The sequence below is a fragment of the Perca flavescens genome, chromosome 1 (genome assembly GCF_004354835.1).
Source record: "Perca flavescens isolate YP-PL-M2 chromosome 1, PFLA_1.0, whole genome shotgun sequence".
Taxonomy (NCBI): Eukaryota; Metazoa; Chordata; class Actinopteri; order Perciformes; family Percidae; genus Perca; species Perca flavescens.
In genome coordinates, this window is record NC_041331.1 from 38,545,094 (window position 1) to 38,563,422 (window position 18,329).

An 18,329-nucleotide genomic window follows, 5' to 3' on the forward strand; every position below is an offset into this window, starting at 1 on the left:
AATTGTCAATATTTAGCTAATCACCTTTCCCACTGAAAAGATGTATGTATCATACTGCCCTAGCCTACCTGATGTAGCTACATTAGCTAAATAAACATAAGCTAAAGCATTTGAAGGTAGCTAGCTAGTGGAACATAGGCTATAAAAAGACACAGCACATAACATAAAACTGTGAAAATAACCCAAATTCTTACATTTTAGTCCATTCAATGTAAAAAATATAATTACTGCCCACTACCATAATTTATATGGGTAAGATACGTGTAGATACCTAACATACGTTAGCTAAAGAACCGTTAGCTAACTGTGGCTAAGAGTAACTGCAGCAGTGCTAACTTATAGATGGGACTTACAATTAAACTGAAAAACACACATTTTAACACATTTATATTCTGCATAAAATTGTCAAAGTGTAATCACATCCCATGGTTTCAGGTATTTCAGTGGTAGAAACCCATTTAAATCATTTTAGAAATCAGATGTTTGCATTGTCGTGGCTCACTTAAGGTTAGCTAAAGAACTGTTAACTTGCCAAAGTCAACTGCAGCAGAAAGAAGGTAACTAGTGGAACAGAGGTTTTTACAAGTTTTAATGCTGAAGGTTGTGTTGTTATCTCCAGGCGTTGCAGGTTATCTGTTAAAGCTGCCCACTGCTTCTCTGATTTGTCCCCCCCAGTCTGTTCAGCGGGAAGTTTTTGACATATTTTGTTGTTTTTCATTTTTGCGACCAGCGAAGCAGTGTCCCCTTGGTCTGCAGTACAGGGAATGCATCAGCTGCTGCCCGGCGTCCTGCAACCTGGAGCGAACATGCATCGACAGCAAGCTGGCCTGCCTGGATGGATGCTACTGTCCTGATGGTGAGTTTTTATTCAGTATCTCTTGTCTATCGTAGTGTCTATTTCCCCTAAAAATATATCCTGCAAATCCTTTTACAGTTTCTGTCTTATCTCAAACTACCTTTCCTCATCACTTTTCTTTTGCATCCAATTACTAATCTTTTATCACGTAAATAGACATTAGACAAAAACAGCAGTAATCTTCAGTGTCTCTTATCTATCTTTCTCCGCTGTTGTCTCTCCTCAGGTCTGATCTACGAGGACGGAGGCTGTGTGACACCCTCTGACTGTCCCTGCGAGTACCACGGCATGTTTTATCCGTCTGGACAGACACTGCAGGAGGAATGCAACAACTGGTGAGCAGTGTTTAACCCTTCTGGTCTGGAAGTAACTGGATAACATCTTTGATTCACCTGTTCAATTAGTGTTCTATTATCCCATAAAACTGTGTGCGAGGAGAACCAGCTTAATGCTTTTATAGTATTTAGATGACACCTCTGACATCTCCTTTTTCCCTAATAACCCTTCTTTCACTCCGTTTGGATCTTAAATGGACCCTCGATGGACACATGTGAGACCACGTGAGACCATGTTGCATTACATGTCATCATCATGTATTAAAAAAAACAATAAACAGGTTATTGTCCTGCAGACTCCATACAGTCCTTTTAATCTTCTCAGATCTGACCACCTGGGCTCAGTGTGTCCAGTTTCTATCAATGATCCTGCCGATTAGCTCAGGCTTTCATGTTCCCCACCTGTGGACGTCTCTGCTTTCTGTTTCAGCACATGCGTGGGTGGAGTGTGGAACTGCACCGACTACAGCTGCCCAGGTTTGTGCCTTCCCTCTGTGGGTTATTGAATTTAAACTCAAACTGTGCTGCAGGTCACATTCAAATTCAATGCTGATGGTAGGTGATCATTTTATTAGAGCCCAACGATGCTTAAAATAAAAGAAAAAAGCTTCTATATTCTATGTAGACATCTCTAATTAGGAAGCAAGAAAGAAAGAATATTCCTAGCTTGGGGTTGGAAGAAAGGAAGGTTGTAAGGGTGTAAAAAGAGCTTTCTAGTTAAGTAACCAGGACAAGGAAGCATCATAGTAAGGGAACAAGGCAAGGAATATGGCATCTCAGTTATGAAACAAGAAAGGAAGAACCTACTTTGTCTCTTACTTTGGTAGTCAAGGAGAAGAAAGTCCCTAGATATGGTGCAAGGAAATGCTTCCTAGTTCGTGAGAAAGGAAAGGAAGGAGGAGCCTATTTAGTTAGGGAGGAAAAAAAAAAAAAAAAAAAAAAAAAAAGTACGGAAGGCAGATCTTCCCTAGTTATGGAGCAAGAAAGAAGGAAGAAGAAGAAAGCATCATAACAAAGGGCAAGGAAAAAAGAAGAAATATGGTGCAAGGTCAGAGGATGCTTGAAGGCGATGAAGATGAGGCTTTCTAGTTTTTGAGAGCAATAAATCAGGAAGTAAAAGAGCAAGGAAGGCCAAAGCTTCCATGTTCAAGAGAAAGGAATAAGGAAGCTTCCAAGTTTGGGAGTAAAAAAAAGGAAGATGGCAAAAGGACTTATAAGAAAGGGTTAGAATGGCGGACCTTTCCTAGATAGGAACCAAAAAGGAGGATAGAGAAAGCATCATAAAAAGGTGATGAAAGTGATAGTTTCCTACTCGTGTAGCCAGGAAGAAAAAGCTCCTTAATATGGTGCAAGGACAAACTGTAGCATGCTTCCGAGATAGGGGTCAATGAAGGATGAGGTTGAGGCCAAAGCTTCCTATTTCAAGGGAAAGGAATGAGGCTTCCTAGTTTTGGAAAAGAAAAAAGAAAATTCATACTGGAAAAAAGAACCAAGGCAAGAAAGGAGAAGGCATCTCATTAAGGCAACAAGAATAGAGAAAGTTCCCTAATTATGGACCAAGGAAAGATGAAGCTTTCTAATTAGAGAACATGGAAAGTGCCATTGAGCAAGGTGTCTGCCCTGTGACTACCAGACAGTGGTTCTACGTTAAATGTTTCCTCGGATGAATGAAGGAAAGAAGTGAAAACTGTTTCACTCTCTCTCTACAGGGGAGTGCTCGGTGACTGGCGATATGTATTTCCAATCCTTTGACGGGCGGATCTACACCTTCCCTGCAACATGTCAGTATGTCCTCGCCAAAAGTCGCAACTCGGGGAAGTTCACAGTCACCGTCCAGAACGCCCCCTGTGGAGCCGTGAGTTACGTTTAATCTGAATTGTTTATACTTATCTCGAAAATAATTCCCTTTTTTTTCTTCTTCTTCTTTCTATTCTTTTGAAACAAACGTTTCTACATCCTGGAAAACTCTTTCACAACTCCTCCACAATCAGCCTCTGCGAGTGTTCTGCTGTCTCGGCTTACAGGTTTATGCAATTTGTCTGTCATGTAGATCATATCATAACTTAAGTGCTCAATAATCCCTGCTGAGTCCAGGTCATTTTTGTTCAAGAGCCTTGCTGCGACTTAGAGAAATGAAAGCCTTGAGGACGCGTCGTCGCTCTAACCAGGGCAGATAATGAACACGAAAAGCAACAATGGACTGAGAGCTTCTTCTCCTCTCCTCTCCCCTCTCTCCAAGCCTTCAGTTTCCCAGCAGCCTTTGAGCTGCTCGGCAAACGGGGGGGGGCGACGGAGGGGAGGAGGCGAGATATAAGATGTCCCACTCATCAGAGCCGAGGCCCGAGACCTCTAACAGCCAACTGAACAGGATTACCTTATCTGGCCTGACTGACAGAGCTGTGGATGGCTTTGTAGTGAGGAGGGAGGTGAAGAGAGGCACTGGATGGGGTGGGAAACTTGGACAGAGAGAAGGTTATGCGAAAACAGGAGGTGAATGATGGGAAGAGTAAAAGGAGGAGGGGGTGGAGGTGGGGGGGGGGGGGTGCTAAAACCTTTTGGCTATGGGACTCTGCCACTTATGAAAGAGACGATTCATAGAGGCAGATCGCTTACTGTCAGCGACGCGCAGGCTTCCTTACTTTAAAAACATCAGAGTGGCAAAGCAACTCATCGCACTATTACTGAAGTGATGTACTTAAGTACAGTTTAAATGTAAAATGTACAATGTGCTCATACATTGGTGCACTGTCAGACATGCACTTTAAAAAAAAATGGCAATGTCTGTCAGTTGTTACTGCTGGACGGATTGGAAAACAGTTTTTGTATCTACACTCATGACACTTTTGTCACTGTCCTCCAAAATGACTTGCCCACATGACTGTTCCAGAGGCAAATGCTCTTTAAATAAGTTGGTTAAATTTAGGCAACTAAAACTACTAAGTTATGAAAAGGATTAGAACACCCTAAAGTGGCTAGAATCAATATTTTAATAAAAACTACAAGATAACAAGTCCTTCCAGAAAAATGCAGAGTTTTTTTGTGATTTTTGTGGGCAAATATCCTTGATTATGCGGCACGTTTTCTTAAAAAATGTGATGGAATATGCGGGATATTTATGCAATTTTATGCGATGAAATTGCGGGAACTTGCAAAAACTGTGGTTTGATGAAAAAGAAAGAAAAAAGGGATTTCCCCCAACACAGTGCTTTTCGATGATGTTCACGTCGCATAATTACGTCACTTCATAACGTTCCCATGGCAACAGGGAGAAAATGGCTGCTCTTGTGTGAAGTAAACGCAACATTTTGCTAAGATATATGTGACTTTTTTGCATGTCATGTGGAAGCACCGACAGTGTTGTTGTCATTCCTTAGAATTCCTCATGGGTGCGACAGAAACTACGCGCTGTAGCTTTAACACAAACACTCAGACACACTCGCACAGTTGCACCGTTGCTAGCTAGCGAGCTAACGTTGGTACAGTTGGTGCACTACATTGGCTGTTAACGGCGAATAAACACAAACGGTTTCCGTCTGAACACACCTTAAGAATCATCACAAGTAAAGTACAAAATCACAGTTTTGTGTTGTGGGTTGTAATGCACATTGCAGCCTCTAGGGGCCGCTAGTGGGGCTTTACACTTTTCATCAGCTTAAATATATATGACTTTAATATGTTTTAGTTACACATTTAATAGTCTATATCCTCGACGTTCCACTTCTGGGATTGCTCCCGTGCCGCAGGAAATTCCCGATGCATGTATTTTTGCTGATTTCTGTTTTCTTCTGCTTTCTTTTTTGTTAGAATTTTAAACTCCGGTGGATTTGTGAGGACTATGGTTAACTGCTCCTCAGATCTCTGCAGGGTAAATCCAGACAGCTATCTAGACTATCTGTCCAATCGGAGTTTTCTCTCGCACGACTATTTTGCAGCGGCTCCGTCCGGCGCTTAGCACCGCCCATGACGATTGTGATTGGTTTAAAGACATACCATTAAACCAGAGCTCGTTTTTTTCCCATCCCGTAATGCTGTGTGGACTAGCCAGACCCTCCCCCGCACTGCAGCGTGTGGATGGTCTGGCAAAGTCAGAGTACGTATTAAATGATTTGAGTACTACAAATAAAAACACTCAAAATTGGGGTGGGTGTTTTAAGAGTACAACAGCTTTTACTCTCCTCTCTCTCTCTCTCTCTCTCTCCTCATTATTTCACTCTCAGTGTGTGTCCTGTTGTGTATCTGAATTGCTGCTGTGGTCTGGGAGAATGCCAGCATGCATTATCAAGCCATCTTGTCTCAACTGCAGAATTTGGATGGGGCCTGCATCCAATCAGTTAACCTGGTTATTGACGAGGATCCCAGAACGGAGATTACAATGAGTCACCTCGGCGAGGTCTTCATGGCCGGACAGTACCGCATCTCCCTGCCCTATTCTGACGGTAACTTCCTCACCTTTTATCGCCTTCCTACATTGTTCACATCCAGCGTCAGACTTCTTTCAGCACTCTGCGGGGTCATGGCAGAGACGGATTGAATGACAGCTGTGCTATTGAACGTAAATTTTCCCAATACTTTACTGGGTTTAGCGCTTGCATTGTGTTGCGCAAAATGCCTTTCCCTCTGAGTATTACTCCCTTTTCACCCCAGTGTTTTCATGACTGTGGCATTCTGTTAATGGAGTCAACAGCCTTCAGTGTGTTTTGTGATGAACTGTGTGAGAATGATCTGATATTTTGGTGCCTTAAGGGATAAAAACAACACTTAGAACACGTTATGTTCTGGTACAAACACGTTCGGACAGAGGACTTTGCATTCCTGACTCTATTTAACAGTTCTTCCTGTCAATCATTCAATCAATTAATCAGCCTCTGTTAATGTAGAACCTTGTCATGTACCTTCCCATGTAAAATTAAAATACAAAGTGCTTACAATAAACTCCAGACATAAATGGGAAAAAAAAAGAAATCTTGAAGTACAGGCAGATCCAATTCGAATAATTTTTCACTTATCAAGCAAAAATGCCAAACATTTACAGTACTGAGGATTTCTTTGTTTTATATTATAGTAAATTAGATATGTTTGGGTTTTGGGCATTTGGTTGCACAAAACAAGAAATTTAAAGACATCAGTTTGGGTTCTAGAGACTCAACGTAACTCTATTCAGATGGACAGTACATGCAAATAACTTTAGCCTTGTGCAGAGAACCATCTGGAAGGGCTTTGAAACTGAACGTGCCATTCAAACAACCCTTTTCTTTATCCATTTCTTTATCTTTATTGTTTTCTGTGATCCATCAACAGCGTTACTGCTGCATCGCTTCCTGATTTCCCCAAACTACGGAGCCGCCTGAGGCCAAAATCACAAAATGCGTGTGCGTCAATCACACGTGGACAAAAATAAGCGCCGTTAAAAGCATTATCACGCTCATTTTGACAGCCCTAATAGAAAGGCTAATGTTTTTGTGCAGAAGTGAATGCGTCACGCGCTTTTATGATCTCATCTACTGTCACCTGAAAGCCTAATTGTCGGTCTCCCACGTCTCCCACAGACGTCTTCCACATCCAGGAGCTGTCGTCCATGTTCCTCCAGGTGAAGACGGCCTTCGGCCTGCGTCTGCAGTACAGCTGGACCGAGTTCCGCCTCTACCTGCAGGCCGACGAGCGGTGGAAGGACGACACGGTGGGCCTGTGCGGCACCTTCAACGGCAACATCCAAGATGACTTCCTGTAAGTGTGCGCCGGCCGACCTCTGACCCCTCCCGCGCCCTCCCTTAACCCCCTCCTCCGATGATAAAAAGCGAGAGCATACTCCTGTTTCAGAGGCAGGGAGGGGAGGCGACGGGGAAGTGCTCTCTCTCTCACACTCTCTCTCGGTAATGCACACTGGCTCGGCGGCTCGGCATCAAAAGCCCCGCTCTCTGATCAGCTCTTTTAGGCGGGCCAGATGAGCGCCCAACTGGACACACCACTTCAACAAGGAATTTACTGTTAGTGGGATAGGGGCTCCACTGTACCGCGGCGTAATGGCCGACCATAAAGGGCGGATGTTGTCTAACAGCTGTAAATGGATATACATCACAGTTGGTGACTAAAGCAGTCGCATGCTACTCGAAAGAAAACTGGAACTCACTTTGCCCGCAGTTCTCCAGAAAAGACTTTGCAGTTAAAATGATGACTTGCAGAATCCTCTACTTCTGTTGTGTTTTTAACATTTTGTTTTGGTTTTACTGGCCTTAAAACTACTGTATTTAAATTAATTGTATGGATTATTGGTTGTTTCAGACACATTCAGTGGCCAAAACCAACAGAACAGTAATTCAGAAACTCAAACAGCCGTAGCTCCTGTCCTCTGTTATGCTGATTCAAAAAGCAAAATGGATCCATCTGACCAATCGGATGGGAGGCTGAGGCTAAATTTACATTGCAAAGTTTTGGTTTTTAAGCAGTTTTGAGCCAAAAGGGATCTCCATGCACACAAGTGTTTTTATCTCCAGTAGAAGAACTAATCTCAGTTTAAACTAACACACCTAAACCGAATATCTCATCAACATTCTCGTATACTGGGCATGCACGTGCCGGGGTAAACAGGACGCAGCATGTACAGTATACACCGCCTGTGGCAGGTAGTTGCCATGGTAACATTACTAGCTTAGTCTCAGAGAACGAGATGTCATGACCCAATCAGGCGGCGAAAACATTGGCGTCAGTATTTTGGTGTTGCCAAAGGTCTCCATTTGCGGCCGTTGAGACTGCAACACAACCCCGCAGATTCCGAATCAAAACGGGGTCAGAAGTGTTGTCAAATTTCTCCAGTTTAATGTGAGTGTGAGTGCGAGGTGTAAACGTAGCAAAAGATATATATATATATATATATATATATATATATATATATATATATATATATATATATATATATATATATATATATATATGTGTATATATATGTATATATATTTTAAACCAAAATGTAGCAATGTAAATGTAGCCTAGGGCAGAGGTGGGACTCTGTCATGTCAATCAAAGCCGCTGAGGCATCCAAATTAAATTTCACATTTGGATAGCAAATGTTCTCTAATTTTGCATGTACATAATCTTCCACCTTCCCTTTGAAAGTTACAAAAATGTTTCATTTTAAATCCTTGGCCACGCTGATCTGTCACTGCGTTAAAGAGAGAGAGTTGCTTTGCGTTTTGGCTTTTCTTTAAATTTCTTGTGCGACAAAAAAATGATTCCAGTCTTAAGTCATCTCATCGAAGCCTTTGGAAACTCAAACACGAAACAAAATGAGTTAGCTGTTTGCTCGCTCCATGTTGTTGTTAATGGATCTTTGCTCTGGTTTTCCTGCAGATCTCCATCAGGTATGATAGAAAGCACTCCTCACCTGTTTGGAAACGCCTGGAGAGTCTCGTCGGCCTGTTCGACCAGCCTGAGTGCGCCTCAGCTCGACCCCTGTGACACACACCAGCAGGCCGGTCAGTTTTCTTTTCTGCTTTAGCCTTTTCTGTTTCAGCAGTGGGGGAGAGGACATTCACAATGTTATAAATTATTATGCTCTTGTATCTTTGAATATTCAGTGTGTTAATATCAGGTGAAAATATAAAAGCCAATCAAAATATGCAAACGTATATTGTGATGGTGACATTATTTATATAGCGCCTTTTTAAAGCGCTTTACAATTTGCCTCTCATTTGCCCGTTCACGCACACACATTCATACACTGACGGTGGCGGAGCCGCCATGCAAGGCGCTGGCCTGCCCATTGGGACAAACTTGGGGTTCAGTGTCTTGCTCAAAGATACATGGACATGCAGACAGCTCACCGCCAACCTTGTAGTTAAAGGACGGCCTGCTCTTCCTCCTGTAATGGCACAATGAGTAGGATTTTCCTACAAAAGTATTTATAGACTAATACAAAAGTAATCTCTCTCAATAATCACTTATGAGCCACTAGAAGTGTGTGGTGGTGTCTCTATCGGCAGACTCTGCCTGTACTTTCTTATGTTGCTGTGTTCGGGACGTTTCTGGGCATTAAAAACTTGTATAATAGTGAAACGACCAGGTGCCATGTCTTATGCACGCATCCAACAGGAAGCTACTAAATGATGGACACAGCAACAAAAAAACGCAAATATAGCGAGGCGAAGTGCCAAACGGACAAAGCTTGTTCCAAAACGATAGGGAATCTGTCGTTGGCTTTCACCCGCTGGCACGGTAACCCTGGTAATCCAACTTTCAATGTTGTCTTTACAAACCACAACTGACATATCCTACCCATTCTGCCTTTAAAGTATGAGTTTGCTCTCCATCTGTATTTTAAGATTTTATTTTATTACCTTTACTACCTTTATTTTTATTTTTTAATTTTTCCCATTGGTAAAATAAGAAGAAGAAGACATACTTTATTGATCCCCAGGGGGGAAATTACAAGAATTTAGAAATTATTTTTGATATAATTAATATTATCCATCAAGAAACAAACATAGTCCATTTATAATTTATTCATATTATTTAAGTCATATCAAATCTTTGAAGCAAAAAGTTGCCTGTCAAGGCTAAACTGTGTTTGTCGTGTGTCTGCAGATGCCTCACAGTAAACGTCTCATTGCTCCCTGCTCTCATCAGATGGCGAGCCTTTTACTGTGAAGCAGCTGCGGGCAGGAATTTACACAGATGTGTTTCAATCAGCCTGGATTGCAAAGTCATTGCTAAATAAAAAAATCAATGAAAATTTAGATTAAAACACTTTTTGTTTGTACATTTTCAAATAACTTTCCCTGTTTTAATGTGTTCATGTGTGTGATCGACCTGCTCCTTCTCCTGCTCAGTGGCCTATGCCTCAGAGATGTGCGATGTGCTGAACCAGGATCTGTTCTCCGCCTGCCACGAGTACCTCAGCCCGACATCCTTCCAACAGCAGTGTCGCTCGGACACCTGTAAGTGCGGGACGCCTTGCCTCTGCTCTGCGCTGGCCCACTATGCTCGCCACTGCCGCAGATTCTCCATCATCGTTGACTTTCGATCGCAGATATCCGACTGTGGTGAGCATTCAGCATTCTGACACGTACGCATACAGGTCAAAGACGCTGGGCCCTATTTTAACAATCTAAGCGCACGGCGTGAAGCGCATGGCGCAGGTGCAATTGGAGCGTGTACGAATCCACTTTTGCTAGTTTAACAGTGGAAAAAAGGGTCTGTGCTCCGGGCGCATGGTTCATAAGGGTTGTACTTAGTGTCTTCATTAATTCATAGGTGTGTGTTGGCTGTAACATGCAATAAACCAATCAGAGTGTCACCTCCCATTCCCTTTAAAAGCCAGGCACAGTTGTACCTTGGCGCATTGCTATTATAATGGCGGATTTGCTAAGCAGGAAGTAAATATGATAATTTCTCCAGTAACCATAATAACATTTTATGTAATATAAAATATATAGATATACACAATAATACTATTTCACATTGTAATATTTTTATTGTTAATCTTTTGCATGTTTGTGTGCTGCTGCATTTCCCTGTGTGTGTGTGTGTGTGTGTGTGTGTGTGTAACAAGCATAGTGTGCGCACGCTGTGCATGAGCCTAGGCGCATTAACTGTTAAAATAACAATAAAATGCTGCATTATTGACTATAGACCAGGTTTTCAATGGCGCGATCAATTTCCGCTGTCTCTAGATAGCAATACGCCAAGAATGTACCTGAACACAGCTCTGTGAACTCACCGCTATGCTGTACCTGGTGTTAAAGGGGAACTTTGTTTTCACACATAAAAGTCTATTTACAGTATTACTACTGCATCAATGGGATTTTTTTGATGGGTTTTTATTTAGATACCCAAATAAGGTCTGTGGTTTACGATAGCTTTTAGAAATTTTAATGTTTTGTTCTAAAATGTCAGCAAATACCCAACTCGTGAAATTTGAAGCTTCTTATAAAAGGTGTTTGCTAAAAAGCGGCTAACTGAGACTACAAACGTCAGAACCCCCAACATGCGGAATCCGTTGGAAGCTAAGTGGTGGTGATGTAGTCATGCGACCGTGGTGTAGTTTGTTATGGCCTAACGTTAGCTTTGTACTTCTGGCGATTGCATTTACGTTTCAAAAATTGTAAAAGTGGAGTTAATTTGTGAAGATAATCTTGCTGAGCAAAACTTGTAAGTACCATAAACATTTGTTTGCCACAGAGCTTATTTTCTGCTATGATCCAAAATCCAATGGACCAATCCAATTGGCTTTTTGTTGAGAGAACCAGGGCAATGCTGTCTTCTGGGGCCGGCCTCCAAAAATATGTTATCCCTGTAGCTCTATATTAAGACTTAAAACTTTAGTGTGTATTTCTCGGTATGGCTATGTTCAGAAGATTGTGGCGTCCGGCGGAAGATAATGACCTCTTCTGAAGAGTCCATCATGTTTGTTTTTAATCCTCCGTGTCCTCCTTGGCTACCAGCAAATGGTTCGCAGTCACGGAAGGCTTGTATCATGTGGACGCGCCGACAGTTTTGTTGTCGTTACTTTGAATTCATCATGCGGGCGGCAGAAACTACGCACTATAGCTTTAAGTCTAAGACTAACTTTGAAAGTTAAAATGTCTGGAGGTGTACATATAAAAAGTGGTATGCTTATTAGACCACTATAGCTTGCCCCTCAACTAATAATATAATAATAAATTTACTTACATAGCATTTAAAAAAAAAAAATTATGTGTACAAAGTGCTTCACAAGACAATAAAAGCAGATAAATGAAGCAAAAGTAAAAACATTGGGGTAACTATTAAAACATCCACTGATGAACACATAATTGATATTTCTTGTTTCCGCTGCCCTAAAAAAAAAATAAAAAAAGTTATTGCCAGGTTTAAATGTGATGATGTTGTGACATTAGAACTGTACATCCAAAGGACGCCGTGTTGTAAGCCACACTGAGCAGCTCCCTGCTCTGTAGAACCCTGAGGTAATATGGGAATCTGAATGGTCCCGCTAACACTGTCTCTCGCTGCAGTGGTCACCTGTCCTGCCAGCATGCAGTACGGCACCTGTGTGTCGTCCTGCCAGCGCCGCTGCTCCGCCCTCTCCGTCCCGCAGCACTGTGGGGAGGAGTGTGAGGAGGGCTGTGTCTGCCCCCAGGGATCCTTCTACAACCATCGAACACACACCTGCGTGCACAGGTAAGGCTGGCTGAGGCGGTGGGGGTCGCTGAACAGACTATCAATCAAGAAAAACAACAACCCTTCTTTCACTTTTGTGCACGAAATAGAAACAGAAGGAGAGATATGTAATGTTTATCATTGTAATAGGGGCTTTTATACCATAATGATATATTTTGTTATATATATTTTGATATGTTTTGAGCTTTTAGTTCTAAAGAAGGAATCAGTGACCAGGTGTCCTTGTTGTGTATCGGAGCAGCTCCAGCGCTGCCTGGCTGCAGTGTTGTTGAAGGTTGTGAAGCCCGTCAAACGGCTAACTGGCTGGAGTCCCTCCACCAAACAAATCCTCTCAAAGTGATATTTGTATCTGCTCTGAAGTTTAGGTCAGCCTTTAAGTGGAAAGCCTTGTGTCTTTCCTGCAGACGTTACAGAGCCAGAGGACCTCAGTAATTGTGCCCTCTCTTTCAGACTGCTCTGCCCTAAAAGACATGCAGCTTAATTCCTCTTAAATGTCCCAGGTTTTTACATCCTAGTGCTGCGCGGTGCCTTACTTACCTTGTGATAGAGTTACATCAAGGAATTCACCGTGAAACCCCCCTTTCATTCCCGCTCGGGCTTGGGATGACACAGATATCTGATAACCAGTGAGAAAGAATTTGTAGTACAGAGGCCGATGTGTGGCGCTGGCCTATATGTTACAAGGCTTTCAGCTTAAGCTAAACACAGTTTACCACAACGGAGATCCTCTGTTCATTTTTGATAATATGTTTGTCTGAAAATGTTACGTTTTTTTGAAGGTTTGTTGTGGATTTGACCCCTTGAGCAATGATTTCCTCCACTAAAGCCTGCTTATCTGTCCCCTATCCACTTACCTGTAATACACTGTTTAAGGTAACACAAAGCCCTCTTTAACATAATTATTTACACAATAATGAACAAACTGAGCAGTGTCTGGTTTACATCACCAAAGATCATCCATCACCAAAAACAATCATGGCGTTTCACCCCGTTTTTATAACATCAAATAAATATTAAAAACCAAACTTATCTGAAGAATGAACACTTAAACAATTAAACAGCCGATAAGAACTACCTAAAATGACAAAAAATCTGAATCTGAATTAGAAAGGAGTTTATTGGCACAGTAGTTACCATATGTGGAATTTGCCTTAGTGATAGGTGCATACATACACAAACAAACATATTAAACATTAATAAGAAATAAACAATACAGAAACAGAAACAAATATATACAAAATAGCTGTTTCGTATAAGAGAAAGGAGGCTGAATGGGATTAGTGCAGAATGCAAAGACATGTATAGTATGCGCAATGGGCAGATGTATAGTTAGTGCAAAGTGTAGTGACTAGGGATAGGGGGGGGGTCCGGGGCGTGAGGTTTTGGTCCTGATGAGGGGGGAGGTTCAACAGTTTGCGTCCAGGGTGAGAGGGATCGGCTACAATCTTTCCTGCCCGCCTCAGTGTCCTGGTGACGTACAGGTCAATTTATTATGACCTATAGGCCTACTGCAGCCAGCCACCAGGGGGCGATGTAGATGTTTTAGCTTCAATCATCTTTTCTCTCTCACACATAATTACATCAGGGATATTTTGTGTGTGCTTTCTTTTTGTTAACTGGTTGTGTTGTTTTTCAGGAGCGAGTGCCCCTGCAGTTTCCTTGGAACCGATTACGAACCAGGAGACGTGATCATGACGTCAGCAGGTGTTCAGTAAGATCCTCTCCTCCGTCTCTGTCTTCCTGCATCTTAACCCTCAAAAACATTCTCACATCTTAAAGGTCCCTTGGCATGAAAATTTCACTTTATGAGGTTTTTTAAGATTAATATGAGTTCCCCCAGCCTGCCTATGGTCCCCCAGTGGCTAGAAATGGTGATAGGTGTAAACCGAGCCCTGGGTATCCTGCTCTGCCTGTCAGAAAATGAAAGCTCAGATGGGCCGATCTGGAATCTTCTCCTTATGAGGTCATAAGGGGCTCTCTGCTTTGCCCGCCCAGAGAATTTGGCCCGCCCATGAGAAAGAGAGAGACATCATGGCTTTCAAACGAGCAAAGTGGCAGTTGGTCAAGGCCACACCCCCACCCTCCACCTTGCCCCCCCCTCTCCTCCTCAATAGCTACAGACACAGAAATGGCACATCCTAAGGAAAGCTCATTGTGGGACTGGCTCTAGTGGCTGTAATTCTGCACCAAGGCTGAATTTCAGGAAAGAGACTTCAGATACAGTATTAGGGGACCACTAAGGTCTATATAAAAGAGACTTCAGATACAGTATTAGGGGACCACTAAGGTCTATATAAAAGAGACTTCAGATACAGTATTAGGGGACCACTAAGGTCTATATAAAAGAGACTTCAGATACAGTATTAGGGGACCACTAAGGTCTATATAAAAGAGACGTCAGATACAGTATTAGGGGACCACTAAGTTCTTGATTAAAGAGACTTCAGATACAGTATTAGTGGACCACTAAGGTCTATATAAAAGAGACTTCAGATACAGTATTAGGGGACCACTAAGGTCTATATAAAAGAGACGTCAGATACAGTATTAGGGGACCACTAAGGCCTATATAAAATAGACTTCAGATACAGTATTAGGGGACCACTAAGTTCTTGATTAAAGAGACTTCAGATACAGTATTAGGGGACCACTAAGGTCTATATAAAAGAGACTTCAGATACAGTATTAGGGGACCACTAAGGTCTATATAAAAGAGACTTCAGATACAGTATTAGTATTAGTATTAGTATCTCTTAGTATTAACTGAAGAGAGAAACAACTGGAGCTAATTCATTACTATGAATGATAATCTACAACCAGAACACGTGTATCAGGACAGAGACAGAGCTGTCTGTTGTTGCTGTGGGTCAGATCTCCTCACGTTTCCTCTTAAAAAGGCATTGTGGTTACATGAAGCTCCGCCTCCTGTCAGTCACAGCGCTGCTCCCTGTATTAACAGGAGGAACTGGATTCAGAATATTTACAGTGAAGAAAAGTAAAAGTCTGAAGCCTCACTAGTGCTCCCCTTAGAGCTGAAGTATATAAGTAGGAACAGGACAATACACTAGACTAATACTAATATACCGACAATGTTGTTGTTCTACTAGTCTTGCAGGGAAAAAGATAAAAGACAAATGTAGTGCTAGAGAGAAGAATAATGAAAAATACTGAAGATGGAAAACTGTAAGCAAAAAACAAACAAGAAATGAGTAGGAACTGTTATCACACTCGAATTGTCTTCAAGAGATTCTTGTATTTAATGTGTAATATTATGCTAGTGTGTTAACCTCCTGTGTTGTTTCGGTGTTTACCTTCATCATGTATCATCATCATCATCCTGCACTGTCTGTGTTCCATTGCAGACTCTGCCTGAACGGTAAACTGGTGTCCCAAACAACAAACGGTGGTAAGATGCTTTGATCAGTTATTTCTTAAGCTGACAATAAGTGGTCAGATCCATTTGTTGGACATGTTGCATTAATGCCTTTTATTCTGTTCTGATTATAAAATCTGTGCTTGTTCGCATGCGTCTTTGTAGCTCATTGGGTGAAAGTGAAAACCAGGCAAACATCCTCCCTCTCTATCCCAGAGATGTTTCTTTTACACCATGGCAATCACAGTAATAAACATAAACATGGAAAAATGATACAAATTTTTCTATTTAGCCAACATTAATTATAAGAAGAAACAGAAAACATAAGAAGGAAGGGATGTTTTGTGTAGTTTTCCCTCATTGTAGGTTTGGATTTTGCTTGTTTTATGCTGGTTCATGATAATGTCTCCTCACCTTATGCTTTGATTGCCTTTTACATTAAATCTGTGTACGTGTGTGTGTGTGTGGGTGCGTGTGTGCGCGTGTGTGTCTGTGGACGGGGATGGAGTGACTGTCTCTGTTTTAATATGTGAAGCACTTTGCGGTGCATGACTTTTGTATGAAAGGTGCTACGCAAATAAAGTTTGATTGATTGGTTGATAGAGTGTGGTAGAGAATACTACTGGAGCTCCTTAGAGTCCGGATCGGGCCGAAGTGAACTGTCCGAGCCGGGCCCGCGTCCGACAGAGCCGTGATCTCGAAGATCCACAGAGTAGAGAAGAACTCTTCTCCATTGTACCAACTGAGTTTTTTTTTTTTTTTTATCTCCTCTTGCAGACATGTTGTGTCCAGCTGGTCAACTCTACCAGAACTGCTCAGAGGGGGACGAAGGCCTCCTGTCGGGAAGGGGCGTGGCCTGCGAGCGCACCTGCGAGTCCTACCTGCTCAACCTCACCTGCTCGACACACGAGCCCTGCGTGGCCGGATGTAGCTGCCCTCCTGGGTGAGTGACGTACTTTGCTGGAAGTTCATGACTTCTGCTATCTTAATTAAAAATGGAATCAAATCCTCACCTTGGAATCGAAAGTCATATTGAGTCAATGGTTTGAAGAATCGTGACACCCTTAGTTGTAGCACATACTGTACACCCATGACATTCTTTGTCAGACTGTAGCTGTCCTGCTCAGCTGTTGTTGTAGGACGGTGTGTAATGTGTACGAAGGTGAACCGAGGCTGATTCTGCAAAAGAGCATGACCTTTCTTGGAGACTAAAGGTTAAGAAATGACTGTTGAGGTGTGGTGAAATCTAAAGCTCTGAGTGTACCAGGCTGACTGTCTCACTGAGGCGGGGGTCAGCAGGGGCTTGGGCTGCAGACTCTCTAAAAATGTCACACGAGCCAGTAGTAATCCTCCGACCCTCCTCCTTCTCCTACCTCTGCTGGAGGATGGCACTGGGTCAAGGATAAAAAATAAATCCCTGTACCGGGTGATGCTGGTTGCCTGGGAGAAGGCGGGGGTGCCTTTATTTTGGAAATTGATTGTTCTTGCTAGTGACTATGATTAGAACAAACAGGACCACGGCTACCACTGAGTACTCTGATTGTTCGGATAAGACAAAGAGTCATTTTGGAGTGTTTGTAAATCCCCCAAAAAATGATTCAGTTTTTAATTTTGTTTTATTTTATTGTGGAAAAGACTCTTTTTAGGCCAGTTGCATTTCCAACTGTGGCCGCAATTGCCATTTTCTCACGTTATTTTGATATTTCTAAAAGTGAAATGTAACTTTGTTGCGTGGACTGCTGGTCATAATAATACAGAGTTTGTCAGGTTCATTCAGCGGGTCTTCTCTTAAAGCAACACTAGAGAACTTTTCCTCTTCGGTCCCCCTACAGGTTGGAAGCAGAATTGTCCATTATTTCTCATTCGAACTACACATCCGCTACCCGATCTGGCAAACTTGCATAATGTAATGTAATGGACAATTCTGCTTCCAACCTGTAGGAGGACCAAAGCGGGAACAGTTCTCTAGTGTTGCTTTAAACAAACAGGTCAGGACAGTCATTACAATTTTAATGTGTTGATCTGTTAAGATGTAACTTCTGGAACTTCTGTTGAGTTTTTATCAATTAAACTCATTGCCAATGCCTTGTGAGACAACGTATTTTATTATGTAATGTTCTGTACTGCTAGTAGCCACATTTCTTTGACTAGTCTTAGATCATCTGTGCGAGACAAAAGTTCTTCCATCCAGCCGATGAGGTGGACAGACATCATGTGATCCCTGTAATGATTACAGGGATTAATTAATAATTAATAATATTCTAAATGCAGAAGAAGAAGCAAAACACAAATAATCAGTGATATTGTTAAAAGTTTATTTTTGGTAATACAGGTAACCCACAAATGAGCCTTACCACTCAAAATGAATTCAGTTTTTTTTAACACAAGTGATGTCGGTCGGCACTAGAGATATTTGAACAACATACAAATTCAAATGATCTAATTACACCGCGCGATCACGGAAGGCTTGTATCATGTGGACGCACCGACAGTGTTGTTGTCATTACTTAGAATTCCTCATGGGGGCGACAGAAACTACGCACTGTAGCTTTATGTATGAAGGTGAATATGCGTTTCAATATTGTCGAATAATTTCTACACAAGTGAAACC

At 42.1% G+C, this 18,329-nt stretch overlaps 1 protein-coding gene across 1 annotated transcript in view; it reads left to right on the plus strand.

The window, feature by feature from the left end:
• The window catches only part of otog (otogelin), a 71,831-nt gene that overhangs the window by 5,915 nt on the left and 47,587 nt on the right, over nt 1–18,329 (plus strand). Inside the window, exons 7-18 of the mRNA XM_028577029.1 lie at nt 731–856; nt 1,083–1,191; nt 1,622–1,668; nt 2,901–3,046; nt 5,495–5,627; nt 6,738–6,915; nt 8,536–8,660; nt 10,014–10,226; nt 12,180–12,345; nt 13,982–14,056; nt 15,708–15,751; nt 16,496–16,661. Coding sequence (XP_028432830.1) covers nt 731–856; nt 1,083–1,191; nt 1,622–1,668; nt 2,901–3,046; nt 5,495–5,627; nt 6,738–6,915; nt 8,536–8,660; nt 10,014–10,226; nt 12,180–12,345; nt 13,982–14,056; nt 15,708–15,751; nt 16,496–16,661 — 1,528 coding nt within the window. The remainder of the gene's footprint in view (nt 1–730; nt 857–1,082; nt 1,192–1,621; nt 1,669–2,900; nt 3,047–5,494; nt 5,628–6,737; nt 6,916–8,535; nt 8,661–10,013; nt 10,227–12,179; nt 12,346–13,981; nt 14,057–15,707; nt 15,752–16,495; nt 16,662–18,329) is intronic.